This window comes from Tachyglossus aculeatus, chromosome 22 (assembly GCF_015852505.1).
Source record: "Tachyglossus aculeatus isolate mTacAcu1 chromosome 22, mTacAcu1.pri, whole genome shotgun sequence".
Taxonomy (NCBI): Eukaryota; Metazoa; Chordata; class Mammalia; order Monotremata; family Tachyglossidae; genus Tachyglossus; species Tachyglossus aculeatus.
The window spans coordinates 56,096,098-56,116,459 of NC_052087.1; the positions used below are offsets into that span (position 1 = coordinate 56,096,098).

The following is a 20,362-nucleotide window of genomic DNA, read 5'->3' on the forward strand; positions in this document are numbered from 1 at the left end:
CTCCGGGGAGGAAGAGGGGGCTTCCACCACCACCTCCCCAGACCCGGTTTCGTCCACCAGAACCCCGCCCCTGCATCTCACCCACCCCCCACCCAAAAAAAAAAATATATAATAATAATAATAATAATTTTGGTATTTGTTAAGCACTTACTATGTGCCAAGCACTGTTCTAAGCGCTGGGGAGGATACAAGGTGATCAGGTTGTCCCATGTGGGGCTCACAATCAATCCCCATTTTACAGATGAGGTAACCGAGGCCCGGAGAAGTGAAGTGACTTGCCCAAAGTCACCCAGCTGACAAGCGGCGGAGCCGGGATTTGAACCCATGACCTCTGACTCCAAAGCCCGGGCTCTTTCCACGGGGCCACGCTGCTTCCCCAAATGGTGACGGGGACACACACACACACGGACCCCCAGAGACCCCTCTCCCGGGCCCCGAGCGACCCAGGCCAACTGTCAATCATCCCCCCCAGCCCGGGGTTTGGGCAGACTCACGTCCAGGTAGTTGTTGAGGATCTCCGGGGTGGGGCCGCCCAGCGTGTATTCGGGGGCGGGGCCCCGGGCCAACAGGTCCTCGGGGGTCCCCGAGGCCTCCGTGAGGGTCCGGCGGATCGAGCGGAACTTCTGCAGGGGAATCCTGGACCGAGACAGGAAGGAGAAACCAATAATCATAATGATGACGGCATTGGTTAAGCGCTTACTACGTGCAAAGCACTGTTCTAAGCGCTGGGCGGGATACAAGGTGATCAGGTTGTCCCACGGGGGGCTCACGGTCTTCACCCCCGCTTTACAGATGAGGTCACTGTGGCTCAGAGAAGTGAAGTGACTTGCCCAAGGTCACACAGCAGACACGTGATGGGGCCGGGATTAGAACCCTTGACCTCTGACTCCCAAGCCCGTTTTTTTTTTTTATGGCATTTATTAAGCGCTTACTATGTGCCAAGCACTGTTCTTAATAATAATAATAATAATGGTGGCATTTATTAAGCGCTTACTATGTGCAAAGCACTATTCTAAGCGCCGGGGAGGTTACAAGGTGATCAGGTTGTCCCACGGGGGGCTCACAGTCTTCATCCCCATTTTACAGATGAGGTCACTGAGGCACAGAGAATCAATCAATCGTATTTATTGAGCGCTTACTGTGTGCAGAGCACTGTACTAAGCGCTTGGGAAGTACAAATTGGCAACATATAGAGACAGTCCCTACCCAACAGCGGGCTCACAGTCTAAAGTGAAGAGAAGTGAAGTGACTTGCCCAAAGTCACCCAGCTGACAAGCGGCGGAGCCGGCATTTGAACCCATGACCTCTGACTCCAAAGCCCGGGCTCTTTCCACTGAGCCACGCTGCTTCTCTTGGCAAGTTGTTCTTGCCAACTTGTACTTCCCAAGAGCTTAGTACAGTGCTCTGCACACAGTAGGTGCTCAATAAATACGATCGAATGAACTGAATGAAAGCCCAGGCTCTTTCCACTGAGGCACGCTGCTTCTCAGACAGCTGCACCCCCAGCTCCCCCCAAAAACCCCCCTTATCACCCAACAGATCCTCAGAGGAGCAGTCATTCAGTCCATCGTATTTACTGAGCGCTGACTGTGTGCAGAACACTGTACTAAGCACTTGGGAGAGTACACTATAACAATAAACAGACGCATTCCCTACCCCCAAGGAGCTTACCATCTAGAGGAGGGGAGACATATAAATAAAAATCAATAAATGACAGATCAGGACATAAGCGGTACGGGGCTGGGGGAGGGAGAAGAAAGGGAGCAAATTGGGGTGTCACAGAAGGGAAAGGGAGAAGAGGAAAGGAGGGCTAAGTCTGGGAGGGCCTCTTGGAGGAGATGGGCCTTCAATAAGGCTTTCAATAATAATAATAATGACGGCATTTATTAAGCGCTTACTATATGCAAACCACTGTTCTAAGCCCTGGGGAGGTTCCAAGGTGATCAGGTTGTCCCACGGGGGGCTCACAGGCTTAACCCCCATTTTACAGATGAGGGAACTGATGCTCAGAGAATCATCATCATCAATTGTATTTATTGAGTGCTTACCGTGTGCCGAGCACTGTACTAAGCGCTAGGGAAGTACAGGTTGGCAACACATAGAGACGGTCCCTACCCAACAGTGGGCTCACAGCCTAAAAGGGGGAGACAGAGAACAAAACCAAACATACTAACAAAATAAAATAGAATAGAATAGATATGTACAAGTAAAATAAATAGAGTAATAAATATGTACAAGCACATATACATATATACACATATATATTTATACATATACATATATATACACACACACATATACACACACACATATACATATATACAGAGAAGCAAAGTGACTTGCCCAAGGTCACACAGCAGACACATGGCAGAGCCAGAATTCGAACCCATGACCTCTGAGAGCCTGAGCTCTTCCCACTGAGCCACGCTGCTTCTCCAGACTTTGAGCCCCCCGTGGAACAGGGACTGTGTCCAACCCCATTTGCTTGTATCCACCCCAGTGCTTAGTACAGTGCCTGGCACATACTAAGTGCTCAACAAATACCGTCATTATGATTATCATTATTTATTATTAAACCCAAAGACTCCAAAACACATATATATACACATATATATATACACATACACACACACACACACACACACACACACACACATATACACACAACCCGATTTGCTTGTATCCACCCCAGTGCTTAGTACAGTGCCTGGCAAATACTAAGTGCTCAACAAATACCGTCATTATGATTATCATTACTTATTATTAAACCCAAGGACTCCAAAACACACATATATACACATATATACACATATACACACACATATATATATATATACACACACACACACACACACACACACACACATATATACAGAGAAGCAAAGTGACTTGCCCAAGGTCACACAGCAGACACGTGGCAGAGCCAGAATTCGAACCCATGACCTCTGACTCCCGAGCCCGGGCTCTTCCCACCGAGCCACGCTGCTTCTCTAGACTTTGAGCCCCCCATGGAACAGGGACTGTGTCCAACCCCATTTGCTTGTATCCACCCCAGTGCTCAGTACAGTGCCTGGCACATACTAAGTGCTTAACAAATACCGTCATTATGATTATCAACAATAACAACGTTGGCATTTGTTAAGCGCTTACTATGTGCAAAGCACTGTTCTAAGCGCTGGGGGGGGGGGGGATACAAAGTGATCAGGTTGTCCCATGTGGGGTTCACAGTCCCCATTTTACAGATGAGGGAACTGAGGCTCAGAGAAATTAAGTGACTTGCCCAAGGTCACACAGCAGACATGTGGCGGAGTCGGGATTCGAACCCGTGACCTCTGACTCCAAAGCCCGGGCTCTTTCCACTGAGCCACGCTGCTTATTTATTATTAAACCCAAGGACTCCAAAACATTTGGGCCCATCCCCTTCTCTCCAGCTCATTGCTTTTTTCTTTTATTTTTTTGCAAAACCTTATCACTGCTTGGGACAGAAGATAAACTTCCTTGGGGAGGAAGGAGGTACAAAGGCCGATAAGTCTGCTTAGTGGGAGGAGGAAGGGAGGGGTCTCTTTCCTGGCTACAATTCATTCATTCAGTCAATCAATGGTATTTACTGAGCGCCGACTGTGTGCAGAGCAATGGACTAAGCGCTTGGAAAGTACAATACAGCAACACAGAGAGACAATAATAATTACAACAACAGCAACAATGATAATGACCGGCTCTATATGTGGCCAGCTTGTACTTCCCAAGCGCTTAGTACAGTGCTCTGCACACAGTAGGCGCCCAATACGATTGAATTAATGAATAATCCATCTCTATATGTGGCCAACTTGTACTTCCCAAGCGCTTAGTACAGTGCTCTGCACACAGTAGGCGCCCAATAAATACGATTGAATGAATGAATGAATAATCCGTCTCTATATGTGGCCAACTTGTACTTCCCAAGCACTCAGTACAGTGCTCTGCACACAGTAAGCGCCCAATAAATACGATTGAATGAATGAATGAATAATCCGTCTCTATATGTGGCCAACTTGTACTTCCCAAGCGCTTAGTACAGTGCTCTGCACACTAAGCGCCCAATAAATACGATTGAATGAATGAATGAATGAATAATCCGTCTCTATATGTGGCGAACTTGTACTTCCCAAGCGCTTAGTACAGTGCTCTGCACACAGTAAGCGCCCAATAAATACAATTGAATGAATGAATGAATGAATAATCCATCTCTATATGTGGCCAACTTGTACTTCCCAAGCGCTTAGTACAGTGCTCTCACACAGTAAGCGCTCAATAGATACGATTGAATGAATGAATAATGATGGTATTTGTTAAGCGTTTACTATGTGACATAGCACTGTCCTAAGCACTGGGGTAGACACACGGTGATCAGGCTGTCCCACGGGGGGCTCATGGTCTTCATCCCCATTTTACAGATGAGGGAACTGAAGCACAGAGAAGTGAAGTGACTTACCCAAGGTCACCCAGCCGACAAGGGGCAGAGTTGGGATTAGAGCCGCCCGCCTCTGACTCCCAAGCCCGGGCTCTTTAATAATAATAATATTATTATTTAGACTTTTAGACTGTGAGCCCACTGTTGGGTAGGGACTGTCTCTATATGTTGCCAATTTGTACTTCCCAAGCGCTTAGTACAGTGCTCTGCACATAGTAAGCGCTCAATAAATACGATTGATTGATTAATAATGGCATTTGTTAAGCACTTACTATTCATTTTATTTTGCTTATATGCTTTGTTGTCTGTCTCATCCTTCTAGACTGTGAGCCCGCTGTTGGGTAGGGACCGTCTCTAGATGTTGCTAACTTGTACTTCCCAAGCGCTTAGTACAGTGCTCTGCACACAGTAAGCGCTCAATAAATACGACTGATTGATTGATTCCCAACTTGTACTTCCCAAGCGCTTAGTACAGTGCTCTGCACACAGTAAGCCCTCAATAAATACGACTGACTGATTCCCAACTTGTACTTCCCAAGCGCTTAGTACAGTGCTCTGCACACAGTAAGTGCTCAATAAATACGGTTGAACGAATGAATGAATGTGCAAGGCACTGTTCTAAGCGCTGGGGCGGATACAAGGTCATCTCTTTCCATTAAGCCACGCTGCTTCGGTACAATCCCTGCCCACAATGGGCTCACAGTCTAGAAGGGGGGGAGGCAGACATCAAAACAAGGAAATAGGTATTAATATAAATAAATAGAATAATAAATAGGTATCTATATACACAAGGGCTGTGGGGCGTGGAGGGGGGTAGAGCAGAGGAGTGAGTGGGGAAAAGGGGGGCTCAGTCTGGAAAGTTTGGGGGTACCATCTCTCCCTCCCACCTCTGGGTTAAGCGCTTAGTACAGTGCTCTGCGCACAGTAAGCGCTCAATAAATACGATTGATGATGGGGTCCCAGGGCTCCTGGGGATGGGGAGAGGGGGCTTTTCTGACCCCTCAGAGCCCACGTGTGGACGGGAAACATGTCGACCAGCGCTTAGAACAGTGCTTGGCACATAGTAAGCGCTTAACAAATACCAACTTTATTATTATTATTACCAACTGTGTTGTAATGTCGTTATTATTTCATCATTCTTCCATTGTAACTTCCCAAGAGCTTAGTAAAGTGCTCTCTGCACACAGTAAGTGTTCAGTAGTGGCTCAGTGGAAAGAGCCCGGGCTTTGGGGTCAGAGGCCATGGGTTCAAATCCCAGCTCCGCCAGCTGTCAGCTGTGTGACTTTGGGCATGTCACTTCACTTCTCTGTGCCTCAGTGACCTCATCTGTAAAATGGGGATTAAAGCTGTGAGCCCCCTGTGGGACAATCTGATCACCCTGTAACCTCCCCAGCGCTTAGAACAGTGCTTTGCACATAGTAAGCGCTTAACAAATACCATCATTATTATTATTATTAAATATGATTGAATGATTCAAGTGGCAAGGGGGAGTACCCAGTGGGACTGTGAGCCCGTTGATGGGTAGGGACCGTCTCTATATACTTCCCAAGCGCTTAGTACAGTGCTCTGCCCACAGTAAGTGCTCAATAAATATGACAATAAATGAATGAATCACATCTCCCTCTCCCCACCTTCCCTTCTCCCCCTCAACAACGTGGACAGTGGAAATAGCCCAGGCTTGGGAGTCAGAGGTCATGGATTCTAATCCCAACTCCGTCACTTATCAGCTGTGTGGCTTTGGGCAAGTCACTTCACTTCTCTGGGCCTCAGTTCCCTCATCTGTAAAATGGGGATGAAGACTGTGAGCCCCACGTGGGACAACCTGATTACCTCGTATCTACCCCAGCGCTTAGAACGGTGCTTGGCACATAGTAAGCGCTTAACAAATGCCATTATTATTATTATTATTATCATCATCATCATCATCATCAATGGGGCCTGGGATAATTTCCTCCTCCCAGGCTGGAGAGGGGAAGAAGGCACCCCCAGGGATATTGGTATATATGTATACCTGTATATATGTATATATGTTTGTACATATTTTTTTACTCTATTTATTTAATTTATTTGTACATATCTATTCTATTTATTTTATTTTGTTAGTATGTTTGGTCTCTGTCTCCCCCTTTTAGACTGTGAGCCCACTGTTGGGTAGGGACTGTCTCTATATGTTGCCAATCTGTACTTCCCAAGCGCTTAGTACAGTGCTCTGCACATAGTAAGCGCTCAATAAATACGATTGATGATGATGGTAAGCTGGCCGTACCCCAACTTCATCTTCTGGGGGGCCAGAGGCTTCAATCAATCAATCAATCGTATTTATTGAGCGCTTATTCCGTGCAGAGCACTGTACTAAGCGCTTGGGAAGTACAAGTTGGCAACATATAGAGACGGTCCCTACCCAACAGTGGGCTCACAGTCTAGAAGGCCTTTTCAAGCCTTTTCATTCATTCAATCGGAGTATTTATTGAGCGCTTCCTGTGTGCAGAGCAACAGTGCTTGGTACATAGTAAGCGCTTAACAAATACCAGCATTATTATTATTACAAGGTGCTTGGGAGGGGGCAATACAACAATAGATACCTTCCCTGTCCACAAAGAGTTTACAGGCTAGAAGGGGAGACAGACATTAATAAAATTAAATTATAGATATGGACATAATTCTGTGGTATGTTTGTACATATTTATTACTCTATTTATTTATTTTACTTGTACATATCTATTCCATTTTTGTTAATAGAATTGTTAATATAGAATTGTTAATTCTATATTTTGTTAATATGTTTGGTTTTGTTCTCTGTCTCCCCCTTCTAGACTGTGAGCCCGCTGTTGGGTAGGGACTCATCATCATCAATCGTATTTATTGAGCGCTTACTATGTGCAGAGCACTGTACTAAGCGCTTGGGAAGTACAAATTGGCAACATATAGAGACAGTCCCTACCCAACAGTGGGCTCACAGTCTAAAAGGGGGAGACAGAGAACAAAACCAAACATACTAACAAAATAAATAGGATAGATATGTACATGTCTCTATATGTTGCCAACTTGGACTTCCCAAGCGCTTAGTACAGTGCCCTGCACACAATAAGCGCTCAATAAATACAATCAGGCCAGGGGTCAGAGGCTTTCTAGGGTCAGACTCCACCAGGCCTGGGCACCGCCTCATTGCCCAAAGAACAATCAAGGTTGGGAAAGCCAGATTCCCACACAAACACACTTCCTGACTCCCAGATTAAATTCCCCGTGACTGCTGTGTGACCTTGGGTGAGTCATCCGCCCTCTCTGGGCCTCCTTTGTGAAATGGATGGGATCCCCCGGGGGTTCTGATTATCTTGTAGATTATATGGGAGCTGAATGTTATTTCTGGTATTTCTCAAGCACTTAATTCTGTGCCAAGGTAATCTACTAGGCACTGGGGCCGATACTAGCTAAACAGGGTGTTTATTCTTGTTTTTTTTTTAATATTCATTCATTCAATCGCATTTATTGAGCGCTTACTGTGTACAGAGCACTGGACTAAGCGCTTGGGAAGTCCAAGTTGGCAACATATAGAGACGGTCCCTACCCAACAACGGGCTCACAGTCTAGAAGGGGGAGACAGACAACAAAACAAAACATATTAACAAAATAAATAGAATAGTAAATATGTACAAGTAAAATAAATAGAGTAATAAATCTGTACAAATATATATATACAGGTGCTGTGGGAAGGCTATGTGCCAAGCACTTCTCTATGTGCCAAGCACATATTTATTACTCTATTTATTTATTTATTTTACTTGTACATTTCTATCCTATTTATTTTATTTTGTTGGTAAGTTTGGTTCTGTTCTCTGTCTCCCCCTTTTAGAATGTGAGCCCACTGTTGGGTAGGGACTGTCTCTATGTGTTGCCAATTTGTACTTCCCAAGCGCTTAGTACAGTGCTCTGCACATAGTAAGCGCTCAATAAATACGATTGACTGATTGATTGATTGATTCTCTAAACGCTGGGGTAGATAAAAGCTAAATGGGTTGGACATACTCTCTATCCCACATAATAATAATAATAATAATAACAACAATAATGGCATTTATTAAGCGCTTACTACGTGCAAAGCACTGTTCTAAGCACTGGGGAGGTTACAAGGTGATCAGGTTGTCCCACGGGGGGGCTCACAGTCTTTCATTCATTCATTTGTATTTATTGAGCGCTTACTGTGTGCAGAGCACTGTACTAGGCGCTTGGGAAATACAAGTTGGCATTCGTTCATTCATTCGTATTTATTGACCGCTTACTGTGTGCAGAGCACTGTACTAAGCGCTTGGGAAGTACAAGTTGGCAACATTCATTCATCCAATCGTATTTACTGAGGGCTTATTGTGTGCAGAGCACTATACTAAACGCTTGGGAAGTACAAGTTGGCAACATTCATTCATTCAATCGTATTCATTCAGTCTTCATCCCCATTTTACAGATGTGGGAACTGAGGCCCAGAGAAGTGAAGTGACTTGCCCAAAGTCACACAGCTGACAGTTGGAGGAGCAGGGATTTGAACCCATGATGCACAGTCTTAATCTCCATTTTACAGATGAGGGAAATGAGGCCCAGAGAAATGAAGTTTGTTTGTTTTATGGTATTTATTTATTTTATGGTGGTGCCAGGCACTGTACTAAGCGCTGGGGTGGATACAAGCAAATCAGGTTGGACACAGTCCCTGTCCCACACGGGGCTCACAATCTCAATCCCCGTTGTACAGATGAGGCAACTGCGGCTCAGAGACATGAAGCAACTTGCCCAAGGTCACACAGCAGGCATGTGGCAGAGCGGGATTAGAACGGGATATTTTTTAAGCGCTTTCTCTGTGCCCGGCACCCTTCTAAGCACTGGTAGCTCCAGGTAATCATGGTTGGACACAATCCCTGTCCCACATGGGGCTCCCAGGCTTAATTCCCATTTTACAGATTTTACTGAGGCCCAGAGAGGTGCAGTGACTTAGCCAAGGTCACTCAGCAGACAAGTGGCAGAGCCGGGATGAGAATCGAGGTTCTCTGGCTCCCATTTCAGGGCTCTAAGCACTAGAGAAGCAGCGTGACTCAGTGGAAAGAGCCAGGGCTTTGGAGTCATGGGTTCAAATCCCGGCTCCGCCAATTGTCAGCTGGGTGACTTTGGGAAAGTCACTTCTCTGTGCCTCAGTTACCTCATCTGTAAAATGGGGATTAAGACTGTGAGCCCCCTGTGAGACAAGCTGATCACCTTGTAATCTCCCCAGCGCTTAGAACAGGGCTTTGCACATAGTAAGCGCTTAATAAATGCCATTATTGTTGGGGGGTCTGGTAGGGAAGGGGCGGCACTGCGGACACCTTTGACTCCGCGGCAGCTTTGTTGACCCCCCACCCAGCCTGGTCTCCCTCCCCGAGGCCGGGGGGGATCGAAGGGGGCTCAGGGAATGGTGGGGGGTCCTCAGACCCCCACCTGCCCAGCCCAATGACCACCCAGGACATGAGGTCTGGGGATATTCTGGACTGGAAGCTCACTGTGGGCAGACAATGCGTCCACCAACTGCTATATTAACTCATGAGAAGCAGCGTGGCTCCGTGGAAAGAGCCCGGGCTTTGGCGTCAGGGGTCGTGGGTTCTAATCCCGGCTCTGCCAACTGTCAGCTGGGTGACTCTGGGCAGGTCACTTCAGCACTTAGTACAGTGCTCTGCACACAGTAAGCGCTCAATAAATACGATTGATTGATTCTCTGGGCCTCAGTTCCCTCATCTGTCAAATGGGGATGAAGACTGTGAGCCTCCCATGGGACAACCTGATCACCTTGTAACCTCCCCAGCGCTTAGAACAGTGCTTTGCACACAGTAAGTGCTTAAATGCCATTATTATTATTATGTTGGACTCTCCCAAACGCTCAGTACAGTGCTCTTCTCACCAGTAAGTGCTCAATAAATGATTCACTGCAGCTACCCTCCCAGATGCAGCCCCATCTCCTCCATGAGGCCTTCCATGACTCAGCCCTTCTTTCCCCTTATTAATAGGTACTTTTTCCTACTTCCAATCGCGTTTCATTCAGTCGTATTTACTGAGCGCTTACTGCGTGCAGAGCACTGTGCTAAACGCTTGGGAAGTACAAGTTGGCAACATACAGAGATGGTCCCTACCCAATTGAACGGGCTTTCCCAGCCCCACACCCCTTACATCCCTCTCTGTCATTTCTTTCTTTCTATTCATGTCTCCCCCTCTAGACTGTCAGCTCCTTGAGGGCGGGGAATGTGACTACCAACTGGTATATTGGACTCTCCTAAACGCTCAGTACAGTGCTCTGCTCACCAGTAAGTGCTCAATAAATGATTCATTGCAGCTACGCTCCCGGGTGCAGCCCCATCTCCTCCACGAGGCCTTCCCTGACTCAGCTCTTCTTTCATCTTATCGATCAATAAGTAATTTCTCCTATTTCCAATCGGATTTGCCCCCTTTATTCCCCCAGCACTTACTGAGCGCCACCTTTTTCCTCTCCTGCTCCCCATTCCTCCGCCGCCCTACCTCCTTCCCCTTCCCACAGCACATATATTTGTACACTTATTACTCTATTTTACTTGTACATATTTACTGTTCTATTTATTTTGTTAATGATGTGCATCTAGTACCCAAGCGCTTAGTACAGTGCTCTGCACACAGTAAGTGCTCAATAAATACGACTAGATTGATCTAGCTTTAATTCTATTTGTTCTGACGATTCTGACTCCTGTCTACACGTTTTATTGTCTGTCTCCCCCTCCTAGACTGTGCGCCCGTTGTTGGGTGGCTCAGTGGAAAGAGCCCGGGCTTCGGAGTCAGAGGTCATGGGTTCAAATCCCGGCTCCGCCAATTGTCGGCTGGGTGACTTTGGGCAAGTCACTTGACTTCTCTGGGCCCCGTTGACCTCATCTGTAAAATGGGGATTAAGACTGGGAGGCCCCTGTGGGACAACCTCATCACCTTTTAGACTCCCCAGTGCTCAGAACAGTGCTTTGCACATAGTAAGCGCTTAATAAATGCCACCATCATTATTATGTTGCCGACTTGTACTTCCCAAGCGCTTAGTCCAGTGCTCTGCACACAGTAAGCGCTCAATAAATACGATTGAATGAATGTCCCTATCTGTCATTTATCTATCTCCCCCTCTAGACTGTAAGCTCCTTGTGGGCAGGGAATCTGTCCTATTGTTATAATGTCCTCTCCCAGGCGCTTCTGCACATAGCAAGCGCTCAATAAATAGCCCTGATTGGAATCCAGTCCTTAAACTCCTTGCGTGCAACGGTACATGTCCCCCACACCTTCCGTACTGTGCTCTCCCAAGCGCTTGGTACAGTGCTCAGCGCACAGTAAGCTCTGCAGGGTGGGCATAGTGGCTAGAACCCGGGTGTCGGAAGGATCTGGGTTCGAATCCCGACTCCACCCCTTATCAGCCGTGTGACCTTGGGCAAGTCACTTCATTGTGCTTCAATCCCCCTCCCTTGTCAAATGGGGATCTCTCTAATTGGAAGCCACTTGGGGAGGGAGGGCAGGGTTGCTCATCATCATCATCATCATCAATCGTATTTATTGAGTGCTTACTATGTGCAGAGCACTGTACTAAGCGCTTGGGAAGTACAAATTGGCAACATATAGAGACAGTTTCTACCCAACAGTGGGCTCACAGTCTAAAAGGGGTTGCTGCTTACCTTATCTCCCCCACCTCAGCGCTTAGTACAGGGCGTGGCACGTAGTAAGCGCTTAATACCACAATAAAAGATCATTAATTATTATTAATTATATAAAGAACTATCATCTGGGAATGGCACACAGTTTACTCTGAAACCTAGGGGATATTTTCTTCAACTTTAGATAAGGTGGACGGGGGCCGCGCATCCAGGGCATAAATAGGCCGGACTGACATGGACACCTGCACGCCCTCCCCCTCCTTCAAGGCCTCACTGAAGGCCCATCTCCTCCATGAGGCCTTCCCAGATTACACCCCCCTTTTTCTCATCTCCCCCTCCCTTCTGCGTCGCCCTGACTCGCTCCCTGTGCTCTTTTCCCCCCTCCCACTCATTCAATCGTATTTACTGAGCGCTTCCTCTGTGCAGAGCACTGTACCAAGCGCCTGGGAAGTCCAACTTGGCAACATAAAGAGACGGTCCCTACCCAACAACGGGCTTACAGTCTAGAACAGTGCTTTGCACAGAGTAAGCGCTTAATAAATGCCATTATTATTATTATTAGAAGGGGGGGACAGACACCCAGCCCCACAGCACTTCATCATCATCATCAATCGTATTTATTGAGCGCTTACTATGTGCAGAGCACTGTACTAAGCGCTTGGGAAGTACAAATTGGCAACATATAGAGACAGTCCCTAACCAACGGTGGGCTCACAGTCTAGCACTTCCAGATTTGTATTTCTTTCTTTCTATTAATGTCTGTCTCCCCCTCTAGACTGGGAGCTCCTTGGGGGCAGGGAATGGCACTGTTTATTCAATCGTATTTATTGAGCGCTTACTGTGTGCAGAGCACTAGACTACGCGCTTATTGTTTTTATGGCATTTATTAAGCGCTATATGCAAAGCACATTATTTTACTTGTACATATTTATTCTACTTATTTTATTAATATGTTTTGTTTTGTTCTCTGTCTCCCCCTTCTAGACTGTGAGCCCACTGTTGGGTAGGGACTGTCTCTATATGTTGCCAACTTGTACTTCCCAAGCGCTTAGTCCAGTGCCCTGCACACAGTAAGCGCTCAATAAATGCGATTGAATGAATGAATAAATGAATGAATGTCCAACTTGTACTTCTCTCCCAGTGCCCGCTGTTGGGTAGGGACCCTCTCTATATGTTGCCAACTTGGACTTCCCAAGCGCTTAGTCCAGTGCTCTGCACACAGTAAGCGCTCAATAAATACGATTGAATGAATGAATGTCCAACTTGTACTCTCCCAGATCCCGCTGTTGGGTAGGGACCCTCTCTATATGTTGCCAACTTGGACTTCCCAAGCGCTTAGTCCAGTGCTCTGCACACAGTAAGCGCTCAATAAATACGATTGAATGAATGAATGTCCAACTTGTACTCTCCCAGATCCCGCTGTTGGGTAGGGACCGTCTCTATATGTTACCAACTTGGACTTCCCAAGCGCTTAGTACAGTGCCCTGCACACAGTAAGCGCTCAATAAATACGACTGAATGAATGAATGTCCAACTTGTACTTCTCTCCCAAAGCCCGCTGTTGGGTAGGGACCTTCTCTATATGTTGCCAACTTGGACTTCCCCAGCGCTTAGTCCAGTGCTCTGCACACAGTAAGCGCTCAATAAATATGATTGAATGAATGAATGAATGTCCAACTTGTACATCTCTCCCAAAGCCCGCTGATGGGTAGGGCCCTTCTCTATATGTTGCCAACTTGGACTTCCCAAGCGCTTAGTCCAGTGCTCTGCACCCAGTAAGCGCTCAATAAATCCGACTGAATGAATGGATGTAGATATGTCTGTCCGTATTTATTACTCTATTTCATTTGTACATATTTATGCTATTTTATTTGGTCAATTTGTTTTGTTGTCTGCCTCCCCCCTTCTAGACTGTGAGCCCGCTGTGGGGTAGGGACCGGCTCTAGATGTTGCCAACTTGGACTTCCCAAGCGCTTAGTCCAGTGCTCTGCACCCAGTGAGCGCTCAATAAATACGACTGAATGAATGAATGAATGTCCTAAGCACTGTTCTAATTGGGGCACTGTCCTCTCCCCAAGCGTCTAGTGCAGTGTCCTGCACACGGTGAGCGCTCAATGCATAGGACTGGATGAACGGAGGCATCCCTGCAAACGACATGCAGCCCCGCAGGCATGCACCTCTGCAGACGACATGCAGCCCTGCAGATATGCAACCCTGCAGGAATGCAACCCTGCAGGTATGCAACCTTGCAGGCATGCAACCCTGCAGAAGCGCTCGCCCGGCTCACCTGACGACGGCGGAGGCGACCAGGAAGCAGGAGGCGAGGAGCAGGAGGCTGCGGGAGGGCTGCATGGCGGCGGCGGCCCTGAGGAGGAAGAGGAGGAGGAAGGAGCGGTGCACAACGATCCGCTGCAGCAACTGCGAGCCTCACCAGCTGCTGCTCTGCTGCTCCTTTTCACCCCCTCCTCCCCTCGGCGATGACGTAGCACAAGACGTCACGTGACTGGGCGGGGCCCGCCGGCCGACCACGTGACCGCGCCAGCCGGGACCGCCCCCCAGGAGGATGGCGCAAGGTTCGGGTCACGTGAGGGGGCGGGGAAAGACGGGACCACCCCCCGGTCCACGTCACGGGGCACGTGATTTGGCGGGGCCTATCGGCGGACCACTTGGCCGCGCGAGCCTGGACCCCTCCCAGAGGGTGACGTAAGGTTAGGGTCACGTGAGGGGGCGGTGCCAGCCTGGATTACGTCACGGGTGGGGCACGTGGCGGGGCGGTGCCAGCCGGCGCACCACGTGACCGCGCGAGCCGGGGCACCCTTCGAGGATGATGATGATGATCATCATCAATCGTATTTATTCAATCAATCAATCAATCGTATTTATTGAGCGAGCGCTTACTGGGTGCAGAGCACTGGACTAAACGCTTGGGAAGTACAAGTTGGCAACATCTAGAGACAGTCCCTACCCAACAGCGGGCTCACAGTCTAAAAGGGGGAGACAGAGAACAAAACGTACTAACAAAATAAATAGAATAGATATGTACAAGTAAAATCAATCATCATCATCATCGTATTTATTGAGCGCTTACTGTGCGCAGAGCACTGGACTAAGCGCTTGGGAAGTACAAGTTGGCAACATGTAGAGACAGTCCCTGCCCAACAGTGGGCTCACAGTCTAAAAGGGGGAGACGGATGAACCAAACATACTAACAAAATAAAATAAATAGAATAGATATGTACAAGTAAAATAAATAAATAGAGTAATAAATATGTACAAACATATATACAGGTGATGATGATGGCGATGGCATTTGTTAAGCGCTTACTACGTGCAAAGCACTGCTCTAAGCGCTGGGCGGATACAAGGTGATCAGGTTGTCCCACGTGGGGCTCCCAGTCTTAATCCCCATTTTCCAGAGGAGGGGACTGAGGCTCAGAGAAGTTAAGTGACTTGCCCAAGGTCACACAGCAGACACGTGGTGGAGCTGGGATTCAAACCCATGACCCCTGACTCCAAAGCCCGTGCTCTTTCCACTGAGCCAAGCTGCTTCTATAAGGATGAGGTTTCCTTCATGCATTCAACCGTATTTACTGAGCGCTTATGGTGTGCAGAGCACTGAACTAAGCGCTTGAGAAGTCCAAGCTGGCAACATAGAGAGACGGTCCCTACCCAGCAGCGGGCTCACAGTCTAGAAGGGGGAGACAGACAACAAAACAAATTAACCAAATAAAATAGAATAAATATATACAAATAAAATAGGGTAATAAATACGTACATATATACATTCATTCATTCAATCGTATTTATTGAGCACTTACTGTGTGCAGGCCACTGGACTAAGCGCTTGGGAAGTCCAAGTTGGCAACATCTAGAGACGGTCCCTACCCATCATCATCACCATCATCAATCATATTTATTGAGCGCTTATTATGTGCAGAGCACTGTACTAAGCGCTTGGGAAGTACAAATTGGCAACATATAGAGACAGTCCCTACCCAACGTTGGGCTCACAGTCTAAAAGGGGGAGACAGAGAACAAAACCAAACATACTAACAAAATAAAATAAATAGAATAGATATCAATCAATCAATCGTATTTATTGAGCGCTTACTGTGTGCAGAGCACTATACTAAGCGCTAAGACTGTGAGCCCCACGTGGGACAACCTGATTACCTTGTATCTACCCCAGCGCTTGGCACATAGTAAGAGCTTAACAAATACCAACATTATTGTTATTATTATTCTCTGGGCCTCAGTTACCTCATCTGTAAAATGGGGGATTAAGACTGTGAGCCCCCCTGTGGGACAACTTGATCGCCTTGTAACCTCCCCAGCGCTTAGAACGGTGCTTGGCACATAGTAAGCGCTTAAGAAATGCCATTGTAAAAAAAAATTAAATAAATGAGGTGTGGTTGGGGTCACGTGAGGGGGCGGTGCCAGACGGGACCGCCCCCCACGGTGATGACGTAGAGGATGGGGGCACGTGACTGGGAGGGGGCAGCCGGTGGACCACGTGACCGCGCGAGCCGGGCCCGCCCCTCGGGATGACGCGGGGCCACGTGACTGCCCGCTCTCGGGGATGACGCAGCATGTGGGGTCACGTGGCTGAGCGAGGGCGACGCCCCGAGGACCACGTGACCGCGGGAGGCCGCCCCGCCTCAACCCGACGAGCGGTCGCCCAAGTCCCCACAGACATTCATTCGCTCGTTCATTCAATCGTATTTATTAAAAAATAAATAAATAATGACGGCATTTGTTAAGCGCTTACTGTGTGCAAAGCACTGTTCTAAGCGCTGGGGAGGATACAAGGAGATCAGGTTGTCCCGCAGGGGGCTCACAGTCTTAATCCCCATTTGACAGATGAGGGAACTGAGGCCCAGAGAAGTGAAGTGACTTGCCCAAAGTCACACAGCTGACAGTTGGAGGAGCCGGGATTTGAACCCGTGACCTCTGACTCCAAAGCCCGGGCTCATTCCAGTGAGCCACGCTGCTTCTCTTGAGCGCTATTTATTGAGCGCTTCCTGTGTGCAGAGCACTGGACTAAGCGCTTGGGAAGTACAAGTTGGCACCATCTAGAGACGGTCCCTACCCAACAACGGGCTCACAGTCTAGAAGGGGGAGACAGACAACAAAACAAAACATTAACAAAATAAGTAGAATAGTAAATATGTACAAGTAAAATAGAGTAAATTATTTACTATTTATTTATTATTATTTATTTATTTAGTAAATTACAATAATAATGTTGGTATTTGTTAAGCGCTTACTAGGTGCCAAGCACTGTTCTAAGCACTGGGGGGGGTTACAAGGTGATCAGGTTGTCCCAGGTGGGGCTCACAGTCTTCATCCCCAATTTACAGATGAGGGAACTGAGGCCCAGAGAAGTGAGGTGACTTGCTCAAAGTCACATAGCTGACAAGTGGCGGAGGCGGGATTAGAACCCATGACCTCTGTCTCCAAAGCCCAACCTGATCAGCTCATATTGCTTCCAGGAGGCCTTCCCAGACTGAGCCCCCTCCTTCCTCTCCCTCTCCACCCCCCCCCTTACCTCCTTCCCTTCCCCACAGCACCTGTATATTTGTATATATGTTTGTACATATTTATTACTCTATTTATTTATTTATTTATTTTACTTGTACATATCTATTCTATTTATTTTATTTTGTTAGTATGTTTGGTTTTGTTCTCTGTCTCCCCCTTTTAGACTGTGAGCCCACTGTTGGGTAGGGACTGTCTCTATGTGTTGCCAACTTGTACTTCCCAAGCGCTTAGTCCAGTGCTCTGCACACAGTAAGCGCTCAATAAATACGATTGATGATGATGATACTCATTTAGTAATAATAAATGCTCAATAAATACGATTGATTGATTGATTGATTTCCACTGAGGCACGCTGCTTCTCTAAAGGCCTCAAAGACACAAACCCTGAGGCACCCACCCAAAGACAGACACAACCACACACTGAGGAACACAAATCCATAGGCAGAGACTAAAACCCTCAGAGACACAAACCCACAGGAAGACACAACCACACACTGAGAAACACATCCGTAGTCAGGGACTAAAATCCACAGAGACACAAACGCACGGGCAGAGGCACAAGCCCACAGAGACACAAAAACAGCCAGGTCACAAACCCACAGAGACACAAACACACAAGCATAGAGAGAGGTACATAAACCCATGGGCAGAGACAAAAACCCAGAGAGACACAAATGCACGGCAGAAATACAGACAGTGTCACAAACCCACAGAGACGCAAACACACAGACACAAGCATATGTGGCTCAGTGGAAAGAGCACGGGCTTGGGGGCTAGAAGTCATGGGTTCTAATCCCAGCTCTGCCACTTGTCAGCTGTGTGACTTTGGGCAAGTCACTTCACTTCTCTGGGCCTCAGTTCCCTCATCTGTAAAATGGGGATGAAGACTGTGAGCCCCACGTGGGACAACCTGATCACCTTGTAAATTCCCCAGCACTTAGAACAGTGCTCTGCCCACAGTAAGCGCTTAATAAATGCCATTATTATTATTATTATCATTATTATTCTCTGGGCCTCAGTTACCTGATCTATAAAATGGGGATCAAGACCGTGAGCCCCACGTGGGACAACCTGATCAGCTCGTATCCCCCCAGCGCTTAGAATGGTGCTTTGCATATAGTAAGCACTTAACAAATCATCATCATCAATCGTATTTATTGAGCGCTTACTGTGTGCAGAGCACTGTACTAAGCGCTTGGGAAGTACAAGTTGGCAACATATAGAGACAGTCCCTACCCAATAGTGGGCTCACGGTCTAAAAGGTGGGCTCACAGTCTAAAAGCCATCATTATTAAGCACACAGAGATGGACACAAACCCATAGGCAGAAACAAAAACCCATAGCAACACAAACACACAGAGAGGGTCACAAGCCCACAGAGGCACAAACCCTCAGACAGACACAGGTACAGAGAGAGGGACACAAACCCACAGGCAAAGACTAAAACCCTCAGAGATACAAGCACAGGGGCAGAGACACAAAGAGACACAAAAACACAGGGTCACAAACCCACATAGACACAAGCACACAGTCAGACACAAACACAAAGAGAGGGACACAAACCCATGGGCAGAAACAAAAACCCACAGACAAAAATAAATTCATTCAGTCATCATCAATCGTATTTATTGAGCGCTTACTATGTGCGGAGCACTGTACTAAGCGCTTAATAATAATGATGGCATTTATTAAGCACTTACTATGTGCAAAGCACTGTTCTAAGCGCTGGGGAGGTTACAAGGTGATCAGGTTGTCCCACGGGGGGCTCACAGTCTTAGTCCCCATTTTACAGATGAGATAAGTCGTATGAGATGAGTCGTATTTATTGAGCGCTTACTGTGTGCGGAATCATTCAGTTGTATTTATTGAGCACTTGGGAGAGAACAATATAACAGAGTTGGTAGACACCATTCCCTGCCCACAACAAGCTTGCAATCTAGAGGGGGAGACAGACATTAAAGACGTGAATAAATGACAGATATAATAATAATGGCATTTATTAAGCGCTTACTCTGTGCAAAGCACTGTTCTAAGCGCTGGGGAGGTTCCAAGGTGATCAGGTTGTCCCACGGGGGGCTCACAGTCTTCATCCCCATTTTACAGATGAGGGAACTGAGGCCCAGATCTGTACACAAGTGGGGCTGGCATGGGGGGGATGAATAAAGGGAACAAGTCAGGGCCACCCAGAAGGGAGTGGGAGAAGAGGAAAGGAGGGCTTAGTCAGGGAAGGCCTCTTGGAGGAGATGTGCTTTTAATAAGGTTTTGAAAGTAGGGAGAAACACAAATACACAGAGATACAAACACAAAGGCGGAAACACCAACCCACAGACAGAAACACAAGCACAGAGATGCAAACAAAGAGGCAGGGACATAAAGCCACAGAGGCACAAACACACAGTTGGAAACACAAACTCAGAGACACAAACACACAGGCAGCAGAGTCTGGTGGAGGCAGCGCAGACCCGGGAGCTAGAAGGCCTGGGCTCTGATCCCAGCTCTAGTAATAATAATAATAATAATAATAATAATAATAATAATAATAATAATAATAACAGTATTTGTTAAGCGCTTACTATGTGCCAAGCACTGTTCTAAGGCCTGGGGTACGTACAAGGTAATCAGGTTGTCCCACGAGGGGCTTACAGTCTTAATCCCCATTTTGCAGCTGAGGTAACTGAGGTACAATCAATCAATCAATCGTATTTATTGA

The 20,362-nt window shown here is 47.2% G+C and overlaps 1 protein-coding gene across 1 annotated transcript in view; it reads right to left on the bottom strand.

The window, feature by feature from the left end:
• Positions 1-14,552, bottom strand: part of CTSD (cathepsin D) — a 50,011-nt gene extending 35,459 nt beyond the window's left edge. Inside the window, exons 1-2 of the mRNA XM_038764749.1 lie at positions 14,399-14,552; positions 495-636 (exon numbers count right to left, since the gene is read on the bottom strand). Of these exons, the coding sequence (XP_038620677.1) occupies positions 495-636; positions 14,399-14,463 (207 nt within the window). The 5' untranslated portion in view covers positions 14,464-14,552. The remainder of the gene's footprint in view (positions 1-494; positions 637-14,398) is intronic.
• Between the last annotated feature and the right edge of the window lie 5,810 nt (positions 14,553-20,362).